General features: G+C 41.5%; 1 protein-coding gene across 3 annotated transcripts in view; it reads right to left on the bottom strand.

Moving 5' to 3' along the window:
* Positions 1-14,039, bottom strand: part of LOC117412105 (E3 ubiquitin-protein ligase RAD18-like) — a 36,390-nt gene extending 22,351 nt beyond the window's left edge. For 2 of the 3 annotated variants that reach the window (XM_058988699.1, XM_058988701.1), the window contains exons 1-4: positions 13,863-14,039; positions 13,413-13,494; positions 13,176-13,237; positions 10,045-10,115 (exon numbers count right to left, since the gene is read on the bottom strand). In XM_058988699.1, the coding sequence (XP_058844682.1) occupies positions 10,045-10,115; positions 13,176-13,237; positions 13,413-13,494; positions 13,863-13,916 (269 nt within the window). In that variant the 5' untranslated portion in view covers positions 13,917-14,039. Of the gene's footprint in view, positions 1-10,044; positions 10,116-13,175; positions 13,238-13,412; positions 13,495-13,678; positions 13,741-13,862 lie in introns of those variants that run through there. The other variant, XM_058988700.1, reaches the window with a different exon arrangement.
* Between the last annotated feature and the right edge of the window lie 8,388 nt (positions 14,040-22,427).

Here is a 22,427-nt window from a genome sequence, read left to right as displayed (position 1 = left end):
TTACAAGTCCTTAGACAACACCATCTTGCATTTATACTGTGCCGTATCATGACATGGCATCTCAAAGCACTTCACAAAATACCAAGAAAATAAAAGATGGCAGTGACAGCATCTTTAATTTCTCCTGGCCTGTTCTTATTCTAGTGTGGTTCGGTTCTATGGGAAAACCAGTATTCTGAGATTATGTGCTTTAGCAGCTAAAATAGCTATCAGTGTGACAAAATAGCATACATTCTTCTTAACGTTCCTTTAAGATACATTCATCATATTTACAGATGCATGTTATTTTTACGTGTTAGTGTGAACATATGAAAGATGTCTACAAAACGATAGGTTGCGGATGCAACCCCGGTTCCCTGAAAGAGAAAATAACCATCAACATGAGATATTGCCGTCAGGCAGCACCGGTAGGCTGAGCTTTTATAGCAAAGCTGCCGATAGGCCCCCACGCCAGCTGCAGTGTAAGCCCGCCCCCCTGGGAGCTTACTTGACTGCGCGTGCGGGGATGCACTTCCTCTTTTGCTCTTCAGGCCGTGAAGGCTACCGGAGCGACCTCGCAGCTTGATGGTTATTTTCTCTTTCAGGGAACCGGGGTTGCATCCGCAACCTATCGTTCCCTTTCAAGTCGAAAATAACCATCAACATGGGATATAGTGTACCCTAGCTGTCGCGAGGGAGGATTCTCGGCAGTAGGACAGACTTACGTCATAACGCAACTGCGTAGGCAGTACATCTAGGCATATGCGGAGCTGCGCCTCAGCGTCTATGCTCGTAATGACACCTGTTTTAAAGGTGGAACAGTCAACACCATGCTATCAACCACTCTATACGTCCGCATCCTGAGGCGTCGTAGAGTGTAAAACAGATGCTCCAAACAGTGGAGCAGAGGAATCCAGTACATTTAACCTGTAAAACCTCATGAAAGTATGCGGCGTAGCCCAACTGGCTGCCGCGCAAATATCAGACACCGGCACCCCTCGAAAGAGGGCCCAGGATGTCGCCATACCCCTGGTAGAATGCGCCTTCAACTGCCCTGGTGGTGGAAGGCCTGCAGATTCATACGCTAATTTAATAGCATCCACTATCCAGTGGGAAAGGCGCTGTTTAGACAGCGGCTGACCCAAAGATCTAGAACCATGGCATATGAACAACTGTTCTGTCTGCCTCATAGTCTTTGTACGGTCAATATAACACCTCAATGCCCTCACGGGGCAGAGCATGTGTAACCGCTCTTCCTCTGGGGAAGAAAAAGGAGGAGGATGGAACGCCATCAACTCGACTGACTGGTTCATATGGAACGGGGATATAACCTTTGGTAAAAAGGCCGGATTAGGGCGCATGGAGACCTTAGAACCGTCTCCTGCAAAACGAGTACAAGAAGGATGCACTGAAAGTGCATGTAACTCGCTCACGCGTTTTGCTGATACCACAGCCAGCAAAAATGCAGTCTTAATAGATATGAGCTTCATATCCACGCTGTGGAGAGGCTCAAACGGTGCCTTGGTAAGGGCTTCTAGCACCACATCAAGGCTCCACGACGGTAAACTGGTCGTTCTTGGAGGCCGCAAGCGTCTTGCGCCTTTCAGAAACTGAGATGCCAAAAAATGGCAACCAGGTGATAAACGGTCAATGCGTACATGACAAGCCGAAATGGCGGCTAAATACACTGTAGAAGGAGATTTCCCTTCATCCAGCAGTTTCTGCAGAAACTGCAATATTACTGCCATAGGACAGGAGACTGGGTCGTGGCTCTCAGCCAGACACCAACTCTGAAACAACTGCCACTTATACGCATACTGCGACCTAGTAGAGGGCGCTCTCGCACTCTGGATGGTCGATATAACTGCAGTCAAAAGCCCTAAGGCTGACAGGCGCTCCCGCTCAGGGGCCAAACCCATAACTGCATGAGTTTGGGGTTCGGATGCCAAAGCTCTCCTTGAGCTTGGGACAACAGGTCCGCTCGCAGAGGGAGCTCCCTCGGGCGACCGTGCAGTAATTGCACTAGACTCGGGAACCATATTCTCCGAGGCCACCGAGGAGCGATCAGAATCACTGTCGCTCGCTCTACCCTGACCTTCTCCAAGAAGGCGGGGAGCATCGGAATCGGTGGAAAGGCATACAGGAGCCCTGGCAGCCATTCGTGAGCCAGTGCATCCACCCCCAGGGGGCTGTCGAGGTCCTTCACCGAGAACCATAGGGGACAGTGCGTGGTCTCTCGCGACGCGAAGAGATCGACTTGCGCTGTGCCGAACCATTCCCAGATGCGCTCTACCACCCGAGGGTGAAGACGCCATTCGCCCGCAAGAGGACCTCCTCTGGACAGGAGATCCGCTGCGTAATTGACTCTGCCCGGCAGATGAACTGCACGCAGAGAGGCTAAATGCGGTTGAGCCCAGAGCAACAGCCGCGTTACCATCCGGTGAAGACCGGGGGACCGCAATCCGCCCTGGCGATTGATATACGCCACTACTGTGGTGTTGTCTGACCGCACTAACACGTGCTTGTCTAGAAGCACTGGCAAGAAGTGCCGAAGGGCGAGGTCCACTGCTCTGAGTTCCAGAGCGTTGATGTGGGCTGACCTCCAGGGTCCTGACCACACTCCTCGGGTCCCTGTCCCGTTCCAGACTGCTCCCCAACCTTGGTTGGAAGCGTCGGTTGTGATAACTTCCCTTCGGAAGATGGGACCCAAGCGCACGCCCTGGCGGATGTTCGACTGAACTTTCCACCAGCGTAATGCTTCCCAGCAGGTTCGGGATACCCTCAACCTGCGGTGCTTGTCTCTCCGCGGGTGCAACGCGAAGGCATTGAACCAGGCCTGCAGAGGTCTCTGGTGTAGTAAGCCCAAAGGAAGGGCTTGCGAGGCGGCAGCCATCAACCCCAGCATGCGCTGACAGAGCTCCATGCTGACTGTTTCTCTCAACCTGAATAGGGAGAGACACCGCTCTAATGAGGCAACTCTTTGTGTCGATAGGGTCGCTTCCATGGACACTGAGTTCAGATGCAGACCCAAAAACTCGGTCTGTTGGCTGGGCACGAGGCGGCTCTTGTCTGGATTGACCTTCAGACCTAGCCGCTGAAGATGGTCTGTAACCATCACTGTGTGCTGTGCCAGCTGCTCCTTTGACTGCGCGCAGACGAGCCAGTCGTCCAGATAGTTCAGCAGTCGGACGCCTTGAGCCCGCAAAGGAGCTAAAATGGCGTCCATACACTTCGAAAAGGTTCGAGGAGCTAGAGACAGGCCGAATGGCAGGACGCAAAACTCGTAGACCCTGCTCTGGAATGCGAATCGTAGATACTTCCTGTGACCCGGACAGAACGTGAACGTGAAAGTACGCATCTGTCAGATCTATGGTGGTAAACCAGTCGCCCTGCCGGACAGACTGGACAATGTGCCTGTGCGTGAGCATCTTGAACGACAACACCCGTAGGTATTTGTTCAGTACACGCAGGTCTAGAATAGGGCGGAGCCCGCCGTCCTTCTTTGGCACAAGGAAGTATTTGGAGTAGAACCCCTGGTCGGTCAGAGCAGGGTCTACAAGTTGAATGGCATGCTTCCTGAGCAATGCCTGTATTTCCACATTCAGAGCTGAGGACTGAACCACGTCCTTCACCACAGTTACCACCAGGGGGTTTAACCGGAACTGAAGGGTGTACCCGGTGAGTATAGTTTTGCGCACCCAGATATCGCTGGTGCATTGTTGCCAAAACAGAAGCTGTGGAACAGTATAGGGTTGGGTTAATGGCTGCCTGGTTTTCTCAGGGCTGCTTAGGCTTCGCTCGCTCACGAGGGCGTGGTCTGCCGCCTCCTCTAGGTCGCCACCCTGTGCGCTGCGGTCTCCCCATTGGGATTTGGCCACGCGCTGCTGTACCCGCCGGGGAGGTCTTAGTACCCCCTGGACGCGGCTGGTGTTGCGGTGGTGTTCTACGCCACTGATGTTCTTGTGGGCGTTTGACCTGGAAAGGCCTACGCGGCCATATCGTAGCCAACTGCTGTGATGCCTCTCTAGCCTTAGCTGAGCTTTGCAGCATCTCTACCACCGCTGGGCCAAATGTGTGCCCCGGTGTAATTGGGGCATCCAACAAGGGAGCTTTGTCATGCTCCTGGACTCTCGCCTGCGAGAGCCAGAGCTGTCGTCTGGCCACCACCAGAGACGCGATGCTCCTGCCCTGGGCCCGCGCGCTAAGCTGGGCTAGCTTGACCAGCAGCTGGGCAATTAGCCCCAACTCCGCTCTCAGAGACACCGAAAGGTAGTCTGGGAGATCCTTTATTAACGCAGCCTGATAAACTGAGAGGAGGCTGGCCAGATTGGACAGCCTAACTGCCTCTGTAGCCGCCGAATAGCCCCTCTTGAGATGCACCTCAGTGATCCTGCACTGCTTGTTAGGGCAGGTGGGGTCCTTCACCAACCCAGAGAGTGTTGGTGACTTCACCAACGCTGCGAACGCAGCGCCAACTGGCGGAAATGACGCCAGACCCGCTTCACTCGCCCCTTGCATGGTAAAGGCAGCCGCCTTATGCGAGGTTGCCGGGGCGGAGGCTGGAGTCCCCCAAGTGGACTGCACCTCCTTAACAAAGTCTGGGAAGGCCGGAAGCGTCCTAGACTGCTGGCCCTGTGCCAAAGGCGACTCAAAAAGAGAGCGCCTAGGTTCTTCAGTAGCAGGCCATTCTAAGCCCAGGTGGCGAGTCGCCCGCTCTACTAGGGACCATAAAGAGTCATCTACGCCTACCTCCATCTCAGACTCTGAGTGGTGGGACGTGAGCTCTGCCTCCACACTATCCTCTCCGTGGAGAGGCTCACCCTCTGATGCATCTCGAGAGATAGCATCCACGTCCCATGCGTCCTGTTGCGCAACTGGAACGGACAGGGGTTGTGGTAGGATGATCGGCTGGCTGTCAACCGGTCTGACTGGCTCCTCTGCGGCCCGAGCTGTGGCAAGGGACATGAGCAGCGATTGCTGCCCCATCATAAGGTCCATAAACTGAGACATCTTATTAGTGAGCTCAGTTACACCACCTCGCCTGTCGCGACGAGGAGAACGGGAACGTCCTCTCCTTCGGGGCGATCTAGAGATCTGACGGGGGCGTTCGCCGCGAGGAGAAGGGCCTCGCATTACAGAAAGGCTGTGGGAGCGGTCTCTCTTACGCCTAACGTCAGGAGATCGTTGACCAGGGGTAACCTGGGAAGGCGAACTCCTGGAAAAAGGCAGCTTCGCTGGCGGGGAAGCCAAAGAAGGCTGCGGGGTGGAAAGGGTGTGTGACGACCCAGATGAAGGGGAGCGATCCCCAACTGCTCTCCTCGCCCTACGACGCAGAGTGCGCGTCTGAAAGCTTGCACATGACGTGCAAAAGGCTTTGTCTGCCAAAGCAGATGCCGCATGCTCCGGCCCCAGACAGGACACACAGTCCTCATGCGGGTCATTAGCCGGTAGCTTCGTCCCACAGGTGACACAGCGGTGAAATGACATGGTGCAGCACGTTGTATGCCGAAGCGTACCGTGCCAGTAATAGGAGCGCCGAGCGTTAAGCACTGAGCACCAAGCGTATAGCTTTAAGGTGCGTTGAGGCGCATGCACCAAGCACTGAAAAGACAATCGTCAAGTGCGTGCACTGAGGCACCGAGCATCGAGGTGCGTGCACCGAGCGTCGAGGTGCGTGCACCGAGGCACCGAGCGTCGAGGCGCGTGCACCGAGGCGCCGAGCGCCGAGCGTCGAGGTGCGTGCACCGAGGCACCGAGCGTCGAGGTGCGTGCACCGAGGCACCGAGCGTCGAGGTGCGTGCACCGAGCACCGAGCGTCGAGGTGCGTGCACCGAGCACCGAGCGTCGAGGTGCGTGCACCGAGGCACCGAGCACCGAGGTGCGTGCACCGAGGCACCGAGCACCGAGGTGCGTGCACCGAGGCACCGAGCGTCGAGGTGCGTGCACCGAGCGTCGAGGCGCGTGCACCGAGGCACCGAGCGTCGAGGTGCGTGCACCGAGGCACCGAGCACCGAGCGTCGAGGTGCGTGCACCGAGGCACCGAGCACCGAGCGTCGAGGTGCGTGCACCGAGGCACCGAGCACCGAGGTGCGTGCACCGAGGCACCGAGCACCGAGCGTCGAGGTGCGTGCACCGAGCGTCGAGGTGCGTGCACCGAGCACCGAGCGTCGAGGTGCGTGCACCGAGCACCGAGCGTCGAGGTGCGTGCACCGAGGCACCGAGCGTCGAGGTGCGTGCACAGGTGCGTTGCGTGCACTGAGCCCAAGCACTAGGCACCGAAGCGCTACACCAAGCGCCTAAGCGCTGACACCGAAAGCGCCGGAGCGCGTGTACAGCACCAGACGATCCACGTCAGCTGACCCGCAAAGCGGAGACGCTATGTGCTCTAGTACTGTGTCTGAGTCTCGAAAGACTAGGTGTTGTGCTGCTTATAAGGGCAACAGTTAATGCACTTGGTGGTCGTCTTCCTTATACTGTATGGGAAAAAAACTTTTTTTTTTTTTTTTTTTATTTGTTTGGACGCTGCAGCAGACACTACGTATAGTGTAAGAACAGTGGGGCTATACTCAATAGCAGCCACGTGGCGGTAGAACGCGCCGCGGTGGGGGGGGGAGACTGCAATGCAGGCTGCACGCACACACACACACACGCGGTCTAGCCTAAGCAAGACCAAGGCTGCAATAATGCGAGTGGCCTAAGGCCAACGCAACACGCGTCCCAAACAATATACAATAAAAAATATATATAACAATATATATATATATACACAAAAACCCAAATAATAAATATAATATAAATTATATATTATAATAATAACAATAAGAAAAGGAAGACGGGAGACCACGAAGACGCAATGCCGAAGCAAAGCGAAAGGAAAAATATATATTAACAAGAAAATATATATAATCCTAAATAACACAGTAACTGAAATAAACTCAGAGAAGGGGTAATTAACCAGCTTCTCAAGCGTAAAGCTTATCGAGTACAATCAGTTAACAAGCTCTATTATCTATTACCTACCGTACCAAGGCTGAAGACAAAAGAGGAAGTGCATCCCCGCGCGCGCAGTTAAGTAAGCTCCCAGGGGGGCGGGCTTACACTGCAGCTGGCGTGGGGGCCTATCGGCAGCTTTGCTATAAAAGCTCAGCCTACCGGTGCTGCCTGACGGCAATATCTCATGTTGATGGTTATTTTCGACTTGAAAGGGAACAGTAATGTTCTTTTTAATGTAATGTTGACATTAAGTCATGTATTAGAAAACAATTATTAGTGGGGCTTGCGAAGCAAGAGTCCCCACTTTAAATCTTCGACATACTTCTTATTATTCTTTGGCACGCTACTCCTCTTACACTGTTTAAGCTAGAAACGCCGTTCAAACTTTAAAACGTGTAGACCGGTCTGGAATAGTGTGCTTGTATACAACTTTTTGATATCTTTAATACTTTTTAAACTATTAAGCTTTTTGTCCTTTTTTTTGTCCATCTTCATTCACTTTAATGGGAATTTTTTCAACATTCTAGAGCTCCCCATTATTTAAAAACTTTTACCAATCAAGAGGTACACCTGTTTTAGTAACCGCACCAACTAAATTTTCTCTAACCTTTTATAAACAACTGAAATTTTGACCACGATCCCTAAAGCAAGCCCCACAACTTTACTTGTAAAGTTACCATCTAGTTATTATTATTATTTTTTTTTTAACTGGGATGATTTGTTGGGGTATTTTTCTGTTTTTCTGTTAATCAATGCCGCTTCAGCTCTTAAAAACATAAATCACTCGGAACATTTTCAAAATTGAACTAGATACCCTTCTAATATTTTGAAAGATACATTTTTAAATGCTTTGTAATTGTAGGGGGTACATATTTCCATGTAAATGTTGTAACATCAATAAATGAAATCTGCATAATAGTATGGGATGCCTTTTCTGACTGGGATGCAACATTTTATATACAACAATGCCAGAAAATACTACCGGGATGCATTTTCTGATGTTAAGACAAGACACAACCACCTTGCACTGCAAAAATCACCAGTGCAGGGGTAAAACTAACTGTTAAATTCAAACTAAAAATAAGAAGGGCAGAACAACAGAGACTGTGTGCTCTCACTTCACAAACTTACCACACTAAAGCACACAGCCTGTCTTAATTACCTGCCCCTCCCCCACTCTGCACACAGCAGAATGTGTTTGTTTAAATTAACTAGATTTTTAAAACAAAAACAGTTTTGTGTTTAAAAATAAAAGGAAGAAAAACTAAATATAAATACCTTTTAAGTGCGTTTAAAAATAGGGGAAAAGGGAAAAAAAACACACAGAGAGAACAAAGAAATGCCCCTCCTGCACTTACAAACAAACCAAGTGCAGGAAGACAACAAAAGAAAATGACAAAAACTGTTTTTTGGTTTTTTTTTTATAACAAAAAGCAACTAAATAAAATTGTTTTTTTTGTTTTGTTTTGTTTTTTACAAAAAAGGTGCAGAAAATACAATATATCAAAATATTCTGAAAATAAAAAAGTTTAAATAACATCACTAACTGAGGAGCGACACAAATGCACGACCCCCAAGAAGTCATTGTAGTACAGGTCACTCCACTTATAACGGACTCCAAGGGACAATGGAAATCAGGACTTTATAAATGAAGTATGTAGTAAACACAATTTGAAATGCTGTATGTAACTCCAAACATACATACCTTAAATATAAACAATACAAGAAAGCTTAACTGACAAAGAATGGGAGTTTATGATTTGTACAAAACACAACCCTGTGGACCGTATATAATAAGAATGACCATTTTACGAATTTATTTTTTCGCTAAATGGAATTAAAATTGTATACGTTTAAACCGTACAACGGCTGTGCCAACAAAAACATAGAAGAATAAAAGTAAACAGCAACTGTTTTTCCTGTCTGACGTCACAAATGCCGTCGTGACTGTCATTTACTGTCCCGGATGTACCTTATTTGTGCAAAATATCTACCTGTAGAACAGGAAAACTGTATGGATTAAACTGTACTGTATGGATTAAACTGCATGTATTAAATGCAAAAGACCTGCCTGTGGAACAGAAAAACTGTACGTATTAAACGAAGTATACGCTATAAACTAGTCTGTTTTAACCAGCGTAATTCCCCATTAAAACACATGTTGCTTGGCAGGGACATGCCTCCTCAATACGTTGTAAACGGAACTCCGTTTTAACAGGATCCGTTATAAGTGGAGTGCACCTGTACATTACTTCTAGGCCTATATGTCTACGGAAACATCCAAGTAAATCCCCTATTTAGAATTATAGTAAATGTCATAGTAAATGTAATTTCCAGTCTATAAAATTCAATCTCATTCCAGTATCGAACTGGGGCTGCGGTCAGTTTAATCTGCAGTATACCATCCAATCTACAACTGGCTATTACCCAAAGGTGAAAGATTGCCTCTGTATCGTGCTTTGTATAATTTCCATTCACTGACCTCCATCATTTCTTTGATAGTGCCGTATAGTGTTCTCCCACAGCATTAATGGTACATCCCGATTGTGACCCTTTCATTACACAAATGGCAAGCATTTTAAAAGTTATATCATTGTTTGGTTTTCCATTATTTTAGCAGGAGTAACAAAAAATTAAAGAGGTGTAATTTCAAACCACTGACTCAAATTCCATTATTTTTTTCGGACAAAATGAAGCTGTGGTGATTTTCACCAAAAATTACATTTTTTTTTCAGTTTTCTAACTGTAAATGAAAAAACAGACCATATTTTCATTTTTAGGAAACATTCTAAAAATTGAACTGATAAGCGTTACATGGACCGACGTGTTCGTTGTTTGTTTGTTGTTTCGTTTTTTCCTCCACATGTGACTTAACCAGCAAATCACGTAATCATGTTATTGTTTGGATCAAAACATTTCCTAATTTGGTAAGGACAGGAGTCGCTAGTTGCTGTGGCAAAATGGCCACTGCTGCCATAATTGCCGTGACATGGCCATTGCAGCGATTGAGAAGGGCACCCAGGGCAATTGCTGCATGGTCTGCGTTAATTTCGAACCCTCTTCTATACATACCTTACAGATCGGAAGCTCTTCACAAGGTCATCAAGTACTCTGTTATTTCTCAAATCTGATTCAGTCACAGTCTGTAAAGATACAAACCATTACATGTCATTGTTGATTTCACCAATAATGAATTGTTTCTAAATGCTAACAAAGTACATTCACAAGACTAACAGCTAGAGAAAGGATTTAGTTATGAACACAAATTATGTATCATAAATAAGGCTTCTGTTTTTCGGGTTTTATTAATTGTATTTTTCGGTGCTTATTTATAGCTATTTTCTATTTTTTTATGTAAATCGTGTTTTTTTCGAGGCTTTCGTTTTTGATATACTGTATGAAATTAATGTTTCCAAAATGCTTGAGCGTTTTTTTTGTGTGTGTGTGTGTCAAAATATGTATAGGAGTAACTCGACAGTACTTGCACTTGCTGTCTTCCACAACGAAATGGGCACAGTCTTCTGGGGTTTTTGTGTGTAGGCATTTTTGTACATTTTGCCACAATTCTGTTTTAAATAAGTCCGTATGTATTTTTTTAATAGGCCATACTGAAGCAGCAAATGTTTTTCAGCTTTAAAATTATGTGATAATTTAAAATAATGTCTGCAAAAGAAACTGGTAATATAGAACAGGATGAGCTGTTGGAAAGGCTGACTGCACATTGTGGGGAATCTGAATAGAGGTAGTAATCTTTGAATTTAAGACCTGACACTTCGATAAAGCACTTGTTATTGGATTGGTCTCTGTTCTATCGCAGAAAAAATGTCCGGTCTGTTCAAATCGTACTTAGGGTACTACAGTCCTTTGCATGTGTAAATATCCTGCATTTTCCGAAAACTTCAATCCATGTATACAGTTGAATTCTAATTAGACTTTTTATTGTTAATCATGTAAACACAGAAAAGTGACGTTTTAAGAAAATCAGTTTTCTGATTCAGTTTTCCGAAAACATTAGTTTTCGGAAAACGCTTTGTCATGTAAACGTACTGATTGACACATTTTAATTCTAATACTATGAACACCGGTGGTTGCATGGTTTGCTGAACCAGCAGGAGAGCTGCTTGAAAATGGCAATCTTAAAGAAGTACCACATGGTGTATATTTTCCCACCAATATTAATTTTAGAGCTACTTTGTACAGAGATTTAGTAAAACAACAAACAATAGTCTACTGTATATCAGTGGTACTCAGTCAGTGGACCAAAGCGATACAGCAAGTTAGAAACTGCTACAGAGATACCTTCTGCCACTGCCTCTGGGATCGAGTTGAAAGTTTTTTTGTTTGTTTGTTTTTTAAATCAAGTTGAAGTAAACAACCTTGAATTATGAGTCTGTCAGCCCCAGTTGAGGTTAGGGGCTGGCAAAAACTATGTATCCAACTCCTTCCAATGGAGGAAGTTAGCTCATGAGTGTCCGATGAAAAGGAAAAAGACACATATAGACAGAACAGATGGCTGTTAATTATACAGTACAATCAAATAAATACTGGAGATAGTGAATTCATTTATAAATGGTAATTATATAAAGCACGATACATTGGACTGGGTGTAGACTGGATGGTATACGGCAGATGAAACTGACAGCAGCACCAGTTTGATACTGGAATGAGATTTAGTTTTAGAATGAAATCACATTTACTGTGATATTTACTAGAATTATAAAATAGGGGAATTTACTTGGACATTTCCCTAAACATATAGGCCTCGAAACAATAGACTACTACGACTGGGATATCACGCGTTTGTGGTGCTCCTCAGTTATTTAAAAACTTTAAAAAAATAAATAAATAAATAATTTATTTTCAAAATCTTTTGATGTATTTTTTTTCTAAAGTAGTTAGTGCAACTTTTTTTGGAAAAAACAGAAATTAACAAAAAGCAACTAAATACAATACATAGCTTTTGTTTTTGTCTTTTGTTCTCTTTGTAAATGCAGGAGGGGCATTTCTTTGTTCTCTGTGTTTATTCAATTAATTTTCTTTACACTTTATTTTTTACTTCAAGGGTATTTGTATTTTGTTTTTCTTCCTTTTATTTTGAAACACACAACTCTTAGTTTTTGTTTTAAAAAGGGAATTACTAAAAAAAAAAAAAAAAAAAAAAATTTAAAATAAAATAAAAAAAACACAATACAAGAGCAATATTTAATACTGGAATGAGATTGAGTTTTATAGACTGGAAATAACATTTACTTAAATATTTACTTTAATTATAAATAGCGGAATTTACTTGGATGTTTCCCTAAACATATAGGCCTCGAAATAATATACTACGACGACTGGGATATCACGCGTTTGTGGTGCTCCTCAGTTAGTGATTTAAAAACTATTTTTTAAAAAAAGTTAATTTATTTTCAGAATCTTTTGATATATTTTATTTTCTAAAGTAGTTAGTGCACCTTTAAAAAAATACATAAATAATAAATAACACAAAAAGCAACTAAACACAATTCATAGCTTTTGTCTTTTTCTTTTGTTCTCTCCGTGCACTTTGTAAATGCAGGAGGGACATTTCTTTGTTCTCTGTGTTTATTCAATTAATTTTCTTTTACACTTTATTTTTTACTTCAAGGTTATTTGTATTTTGTCTTTTTCCTTTTATTTTGAAACACAAAACTTTTAGTTTTCGTTTTAAAAAGCGAATTACTTAAAAAAAAAAAAAAAAAAAATTCTGCCTTGTAGAGTGGGGGAGGGACAGGCAATTAAAACAGGCTGTGTGTGTTAGTGTAGTTTGGGGAGTGAGAGCAGACGGTCTCGTTGTTGTTTTGGTCTTTTATTTTTAGTTTGTATTTAACGGTGGATTTTTGCTCTCTCTTTTGTGTACCCGTGCACTATCAAGAACATATTGACGACAAATTCACACATTTATAAACGGAAATTATACAAAGCACGACACAAGTGCAATATTTCACCTTTGGATAATATCCAGTTGTAAATTGGATGGTATACTGCCGATTAAACTGAGTGAGAGGACCCCCAGTTTAATACTGGAATGAGATTGAGTTTTATAGACTGGAAATTACATTTACTTAGATATTTACTATAATTATAAATAGACAAATTTACTTGGACGTTTCCCTGGACATATAGGCCTAGAAATAATACGACTATCACATAATAATAATAATAATAATAATAATACTTACCAGATTGCACAGTGGGCACTGAGTTTTGAGAGACAAGAACTTCCTTATACATAATGAACAATCTGAAAGCAAAGTACATTATTATATAATGCAAGACTGCATCATTCCAGACAGCTTCATTAGCTACATTTGAGCTTGTCAAAGACTGCATGCAGTGCATGCTGATTAATACGGGCTCATACCAAAGATAATCTTACTTCAATGCACAAAAAAACGGAATTTCTTGACTATACTTACAGTTGTGTGAACACTGTTGAATCATCATGGCAATGTCTATGTAATCAAAACAGATAGTACACCTCAGCAGGGCATCTATATTCTAAAAGAGAAACAAGCAGACATGTTGCATGTTATATCTTGGTGGATTTAGCATCGCAGTTTTTTTTTTTGATAAACTGAATAAGAACGCCTATACATGTAATTCAGTAACAAGCGCAGATAGTTCACGTCTTATAAAACGCAATTGATTTATGTGAAAACTTTCTAAGTCTTCAGTTTCCTACCTTTATACTGTATTGCAAACGGTAACTGTGACTATCAAAAGTATGTTCCAGCATTACAGACACTGACAGGATATTGCGTTTTTCCCTAAGAAGAAAAATGCTTTTATAATTTAAATAATAATTAGGTAAACAAATCGATGTTTCAAGCAAAGACAAAGTTGAAGAAACAACTGTTTACACTTACTTTAAGACATGTCAAACTTTGGGGCCAATCCGGTTCAGTCAAAAACTGTGCCATTCTAATATCGTTAAATAAAACAGTTAACTCCTCATACTTGCTTTTTTAACACAATATTTTCAGTGAAAACCATTCAACAAGCGCGCGCCGTTTACAGACACAAGGAAGTGACGGTGGGGGAAAGTAAATACTTCCTATTTCTACTGTAAAAGGGACTTCTAGGATTTGTAGTTTTTTGTACAAGAGACAACATCAACCTGACGATACCATACACGTACAAATATGTTACAATGTATTATCGAATTGAACGGAGTTAAGTGCCATGTGATGATGTGTAAACAGCAGCAAGAAGCTTTCTCAGCTAATAAAAATGCAGTAATGATTTAAAGTAACTTGTTAATTTGTTGTCATCTTTTATTTGAACAATTTATGTATTTATTAATATTTCAATTCCTTGTACAGTTTCTCACTTTGTACAACAGAAACCCATGAAAGCCTTTAAGTCCCTAAATCTCAATAGCTGGCAGGGAGACCAGAAGATATGTTGCCAGCTGGTTATATGTGAACTTCACCACAAAACCTTCATCCTGATCTAAACACCCCCTGTCAGTTTAGTCCTGGGGCTCTCCGGAGGCTGCTAATTGTGGTGAGCTAGGTTAATAACACCAAACTCTTGTCTAAAAAGGTTAAAGGCATGATAAGCTTGTGAATTAGCCAGCTGCACCCACAACCTTGCCCACTATAGTCTTTCAATATTCAACCCATGCCAGGTTGTTTCTTTACACAACTAAGGACTAAGCAAACGTGGATGAGGGACGCAGCAGAGAGGCTTTTGAGGAAGAATCTTGGGGAGACCTTCATCCAGTAGTGGATTGAAAAAGGGTGAAGATGATGATTATATATATATATATATATATATATATATATATATATATATATATATATATATATATATATATATATATATATCCCTGCTGCAATCTGGATCATGCTGTGTCTCAATCAACAAAAATATGGCTAAACAGAGTAAACAGAAATGTTCCTTGCAGAAGAGAAACCTTCACGCAGTTGTGGCTTTTTGTTATTTTGTCGGCTCAGGAACGGCCCTCATGCATTATGCCTCGCTCAACTTGTGTCAAAGTGCGTCAACCCACATCCTTAGGTGGTCAACCTGGGTACAAACCAGGTATGTGGTTTTGTGACCCAGGCCCGGACCCGGGTAGGAGTGCCAGTGCGAAAGGGGCTTAATACCTACAGAATACCTAGATGTTACAATCTCTACCTTTTCAAGTCTAATTTATCAGCAGTATAACAATGTCAAAATAATTGATGCGATAATTGAGGTGAAATCAAGCATTGTATACCATTTAAATTGAATTACTATATTCATTTAATTTGAGTGAAAGGCAGTCCGTATTTGATACAGACACTTTAGATAACTGATACTCACCATACCATTAATAGAGCAGTATTTTTGCTGGCACACAAGGACACACAATTTCCGTGGGTTAATGGTGTCAGGCTTGCAAGTAGATAAATCAAAGTGCATTCTGTTTTCATGAAAATAAGTACGGTAATTGCATCAACAGAAATATGTCCTCCAAACGGGGCACCATTGAGACAACATCACATCATGCTGGGGCAAAAATGAAGTAAACATTACATTCTAACTGAAAAAGAAAGGTCAGCCTTCCCTAATGCTCCTTTCAATTTAAATACAGATGGAATACAAAGCCGCATTTCCTCATTTTCGTTACAAATGGAATACTGAAAAATAACCCTCCAGCTAAGACCTGTAAATAGGTTACCATATTAGAGATTCTAATTTCTATCTTACAAGACCACTGCATGTCAAGCATAAACAGCCCATTAAAGTATAAAGTTTAACCTTATTCACTGCGTGTCTTGAAATTACTTTTATAAAGTATGATTTAGAAACTTGTTTTTGCAACTGCCTTTATTCTACTGACTGAAAGATGACAGATGGAGATGCTGTGTAGACATTGATCATTTATAGTGAACAGTTTGCTTATTGTGTGCATCACACATACTACAATGCTTTAATAAGGGCCCCCAGGTATTTGACCTTCAGCTTTGCACAACAGTAAGTCAGTTCAAATGACATTGTCTTCTCTTTTTTGAGGTTTGCAATAGTTCTTTAAATATTGAAATAAGACACTGTTTTATTGTTCTATGACAAGGAGTTCAGAAGCTGCTCTTCAGTTCTAGTTGCTGCCATAGATATGTGTAAGGTAGGCTAGATCAGGGCAATGGGCATAGTGGTTCAAACTCTGGTGCCTAAATCTAGTGCTGCAGACATCAGATTTGTGGAATTCTTCCAGAAAGATGCCTACAGAGAGAAGTGATTAAAACCCATTTAGAGCAAGCTATTCCTACTCTGCTAATGAGAATTAACTAAGAAGACTTTACGTTGATTTATGTAGCTCTAGCAGAAGGAGTATACAACAATTAGGACATACACGATCAGTGTCTGGAGAAACTGCATTACATCAAAGTGAAGAGGATATCCAGAATCCGTTCTAAAGGCTGCACGTTTCTATAATGACAAGTAACCAATTATAAGAAGTCCTGTGTATACATGGCCTGTAAATCCCTGTCTAGAAAGATGACTTTTAGATGTCTCTATTGTAAACAGTTTGGATTTTATATTTCTGCTACCCTTAGATTGTTGCTCTACACAGTATATACCTAATGTTAAATAATTTTCGCAAAATAATTCAGAAACAATAGGCAGGCCATTTTACAGTGAGACCTGTAGATGTGTTTCAATAATTTCTAATGTAAAATAACTGGCCCTATATTCACAGGCTATTGCTGAAGATGTTTTTGTTATTTGCTTGCACCTACAGCACCCTGCTGTAGCAAAATAAAGTCCACATGTCTTACTTTTTTGTACTGTACCTACCTCTTTGTGTGGTAAAGGTACATTTCCCTGGTCTTGCCAAAGGGTCTCACTCTGTGCACCACGTGAGTGAGTCTGACAAAGTATTGAATTAAAGCACCAAAACAATGCATTTAATATGTAAAATATTTGTAAGTGTCCCAATAGATTTTAAACATTGCCATATTACAAGTCAGAGTTAATGCAACACAGCAGTGATGTATTAAAACTTACTGACCACTAATGATACTGTATATTAAGATGTGCAGAAACGAATATTTGAAAGACGTTATGCTACAACCTTCATAAATCATTGATTAAGAAGAAATAAAAAAAAAATCTGGACATGAAAATAAGTCTTCTATAAAGTCAAAAGATGCATCTTTTGGGATTTAGCTGGTGTAATCAATCATCCGATATGACTCACTGGAATCCATAAGAGCATGACGTGCACAGTGACTACTGATAACTCTGTTCCAGCAAAATGATCGTGTATTGGAATGGGCCAGAGCTTTCTGGCAGCTTGAAAATTATTATATTTAGCTAGTTCTCTTTTGATACTGTACAGCAGAGTATATATATATATATATATATATATATATATATATATATATATATATATATATATATTTTTTTTTTTTTTTAAGCATCCAATGATTTTGAAATACACATGTTTTAGTACCTTAATTTTGATTTGATTTAAAAAAGAAAAAAAAAAACTTCAGTATTTTGTTGTGTATAAATATGTTGAGGATATTTTATTCATTTCTTTGAGAGATCGATTCATGATTGATGGCGAGCCATAAACCTGTCTCCTGGCAAAATGATGAATGCAAGACATTTTTTCACACTTGCAAGAGTAAGATATATGAAATGTGGCATTTCCTACATCCATAGTGGGGAGAAGTTAATGGTCTTACATGTTACACTTCTGATTGAAGTCGAACAAATCTGAAAATGTGGTATTAGGTAAAGCGAGTTGCAGTAGATTTTTTGACTATGATGGTTTCTTTCACATTTTCATTTGTCATTTGAAACATAGAACTGTACGATTCTACAGCATTTACAGTTGTGCCTATTTGCTTGGTGCTGGCCAAGGTTGCCCCAAATCATTTTTACCTTACTTTGGCAACTTACTTCTCTTACTGTATTGAGTTTTGTTTTCTACATTTCACCTAAGAGTGTTGGGAACTACAAATTAAAAGTGAAATGGTGCTTTTGGCTGATTTATACTTTTGCTGCGCCAATACCCTGAAAACACGTAAACGATCCTTGCTGTATAGAGAGTCTCTGGCAGTTCTCGCTGATAACTTGGTGAGAAGAACTACCGTTCCTCTCATCAATTAAACCACAGAACAACTGGATGTTTCTGCTGAAGAGGCATTGACAACCTAAGTGAACGATGCACTGTTTTTCCAAGGATTGCTGTGTTATCCAGTTTACATCAGTAATCAGATTGCTAGATGTGACACAATGTTCTAAATATGTTTACTACACTGTGTGCTTCTCTTGATGAGAACATGAATTTGTGTGTGGGTGTCTGTACTGTTGGAGGCAATATGGTACATCTCAGTATGGTTCCTATATTTGCTGTCTCCATGTACTATTTTAGTTGTTTGGTAGTTCATATTCGCCTGTTAACACATACATATAAACACAGTAACACAGTATAGGAAAGGTTAAAAGTGTGTTGTCTATCGAAGTAGCTAAATACTTTAGAATAAATTACTGGTTTCCTGATTAAATATTTTAATGTATACACTATTGATTGCACCGATAAGCTCAGGGGTCCAGCTGAATGCTAACAACATGACCTTCACAAGAAGGGAGAAAAGACAATATGTCAGCTTTCCTCCTCGTAAGGCACCTCAGTGGCCTATTTAGACAAGCCGAGGAGCTACCTGGGTGGATGACCTTGATGTGAGCTCCTTTTGTGATTGCAAGCGGAATTGCTATCAGTTTATGCATCGTCTTGTTTTCCAATGATATAGCCTTAGCACACTGTAGTGAGAGTAGTGTGGGATCATTTCTGTTAAATGCAGAGGTGGTATAGAGTAATCTCGAATTAAAAGACCGTAAGTGCCAAGCAACAAACAGAAAATAGTTGGAGAAATCACCCTCATCAGTTTTTGTTCAGCCTCTGGTACATGTAGAAAAATAACCATTTCATTTTTGTCAGAAAAGGGGCAGTAAAATGTTCATTGTCAAACTGTAAACACTCACTGATATTGTGTACACTTCATCATTTCATAGAATAGGCAATTATTTCATGTCAGGCATTTTGACATTTCAAAGGAGAAGTCATTTATTTCTCTTGCTTCAGTTCCTTCTCTCATATTTATTTTAAACATGAATTATAATGACTCACATCTGCACATAGACGTTTTGTGTGAGGTATAGTTTGTTTCCATCTTTATTTTGAGATGGCATTTTTGGCCTACACGGCATTTATGTTTTATAAAGGCATAATATTTGCCATTTATACAGCATGACTAAAGTCTCAAACATTCAGTTTGGGATCTTAACTTATGTACATATTTGTCATTAGGGGCATATCATGTTCTATAGAAGCTGCATTATTTCATATATTTCCCTACTAACTTCATCTTTTTACTTAAAAGTGCTTAACATATTTATTGTCACCCCATAGTAGACAGCTTGTTTAGGGCAGTGATATGTGGTTCTTTCAAGTCCAACTGTATGTTTCTGACACAGACATAGGCAATTTCCAAGCAGGCAGTTCTGCCATATGTATATTTATTATAGCAGTAATTAATGAAAAGGTAGCATGTGCAAAGGTTGTTGGATACACATGCACACAAGGACTACAGGTGGGGGTGAGTTCTATCTGGTTCTGTTTTATGGGGGAGAGGGGGCGACGTGTCTTTAGTCATTCATTTGACCTTAGTTTCACACTGTGAGCTCTTGCCTGTGCCTTTCTTCGGATGCGCTCCACGATAAATAATACTCTGTTCAATAGTTATCATTGTTTTTATCGTTTTACCACCAATCAGCACTGAAATTCTGATATAATAAATCACTTAAAAGATTTCTGGTTGAGTTGACAAACTACTTTATCTTCATTCCAAGTGATCTTCACCTCACTGAATTATTCATGAAATCTCACAAAACTTTAGTCATCAAGAAACAAAGATTAAGTAATAGAACCCTAGTTAGCAGGCATTACCACCTGGTAATTGACTACAGGTATTCACATACCAGTGTAAACAGTTTCACCTCTAATCATATGCAGGAGGACATAGCTGCAGATTGTACTCTGTATAGAACATAACGGAGAACCAGTGAGGTGTGTGTTTGCTTGCTGCGGACACCCTGTAAAGACAAGGTCAGCTGTCGACCTTGGTTTAAAGAACGATGAAATGTCTACCATACCTGAAAAGAGATGGCATACTATACAATTTATACCAGTTCAATGCTTCAAAGATATGAAATGAATAATGGATAAAAACAGTACTAACTGATGTGGTTTTAACTGGAGCTCAGCATGCATGGGCTCCCCAAGTGTTGCTAAATCTTGACGTTCCAGTAGGTATTGACAACCATGTTTTTTGTTAAATTTAAACTCTTAAGTCCCAACTATTTTGACACAGATGGTTATTCAGAACCAAGCAATAGTTAGCAAGTACCTGATCCCATCAGAATAGTTGCTGCCTGCTTTAACTGTTACTAACATTTAGAAGCACTGAAGATACTGCTCTGTCATGTTTGACTTTGAAGACATTTCACAACCACATGAAACACCCTTTGATTAATGTATTCATGTGGAAAGAACTTGAAAACAGGCCGGATTTTAATAACCTGCATTCAAACTTTCACCTTTCCAGCAACGTATTGCCTTAGTGCACAAAACAACCAACTACAACTGAACTGAAGAACATAATTGCTGCAGTGAAATACATAATAGTAGTGCAGATTAGATGGCAATGATACATGATCTCTTGGTTAAAATGCAAATGAACATATTCCGAAGGCAACAATCTTATATCATCTTATATAACAGCTGAATGTCAATACTATTTATTTATCCCGCAGCCCCAAAGCTGTCACATTGATTTCAGAAAGCTTATTAGTCCAGGTGAATTCCTTATAATGCTAGCATGGTCCGGGTAAACAAACAATATTAAGACGAGCATAGCATAACTTGTTCATGGTCTTAGATCAAACTGGATGTAACATCTATGGGATTTGTGCGCTTTCAAAAGATATGAATGAACACAGGAAAGACAAGAGGGGTTCCCTACCCATATTATTACTAATTCAGTACAGTACTAACTTCACAGTAGTTACTTGTAAAGCAGCCTATTGGTGCAGTGGTTGGAGTTAGGTACTTCTGATGAGGAGGTACTGTTGTAGCCCTTGGCTGGGATTAGATGTTTCACCTTCTCAGTATTAATCTAACATGCATGATGTGACTCCACTTAATATATTCTTGGTAGAATCTTCACCCAAAACTCCATGTTAATGTTTTAGGTATGGGCCATGGTGAACTCTATACTGAGGCTCACCAATCTCCGCTCTGCAGGCAACCAGTTCTCTATCCTGAACAATGATAACTAAAAACATTAAACGACAAAGAGATAACTGCAATAACCATGGATTGCTCAAAGGGAAGATTATTAAGCCAATCTTTTATTTCTGTTCTTCAGCATTCCAAAGCCTTGGGTAATATGTGGTTGAGGTACAGTACATTAGACACTGACCCTATATGATAAAATAAAATAAAAAATGAGCTGTTAAGACAACAACTGCCAGTTGGCAAATAAAGGCCATTTGCAGACACTTAGCTTTGCCATTGCTTTTAATTAGCTCCCCAGATCCATTAGTGAAAACCTAAATTACTGTTGGCTGTAGATGTTTCATTAATAGCTAATGTGTGGGGGCGTTCTCCATACCCCCATGCACCCACTATCTGTGAATTGGCAGGAGCCAGACTAATCCATTTGTTGTTGGTGCAGCTTTTGGTTTTTCTCCCTCAAGTGTTGGCTCCTGTGAGAAGAGACTTTCGTCTAATATCTTTCATGAAAAATAGAGCTGCCTTCTGACTGTCAACATCATTAGTCTTATCTTTCCCTTCACTCATTGCCTAAAGTCTTCTGAGAAATTGACCTGACTCATTTATTTCCATTAACTATTTGTTTTGGTCAAATCTGCAAAAATAAGCTCCAACTTCTCGTTCTCTCTGTAGGAGCCTTTGTCGTAGCTGCTGCTCAATGTAATTATGTGACTTGGCCTTCATACTGCTTTAGGGTTTTGTCTTCATTAAAGAAGCATCTGTGTTTATTCCTTAGGAAAACAAAACACACATTAACAATGAAAGCAGTTTCGTTGACCAAGGTGGTTTCTGGATTTCTGAATGTTTGTGAAAATAAGTCATATCGTGTACATTTTACTTGGTATTCATGGGACAGCCTGACTGCAAATCTACTGAAGTCATGTAATGTCTTTGCATGTGATTTTGTTTACCAAGCTGATTGCAGCCACAACCTTTTTTGTTGGACATGCCGATTGCAATTTTGAGCTTTGACACTGTGCAGCCATTATTTGAAGTTTTAGATTGATTACAATATGCCCAAACTACTGGTTCTGTGATTGAACAGCAAAACAAACTAATTCATCAAGCTATAAAGGGCATAAAGGCAGCCTTGAGT

The sequence above is a fragment of the Acipenser ruthenus genome, chromosome 16 (genome assembly GCF_902713425.1).
Source record: "Acipenser ruthenus chromosome 16, fAciRut3.2 maternal haplotype, whole genome shotgun sequence".
In the NCBI taxonomy this organism is placed as follows: Eukaryota; Metazoa; Chordata; class Actinopteri; order Acipenseriformes; family Acipenseridae; genus Acipenser; species Acipenser ruthenus.
Note: the sequence above shows the minus strand (reverse complement) of the source record. Positions and strands in the feature narration are given on the sequence as shown.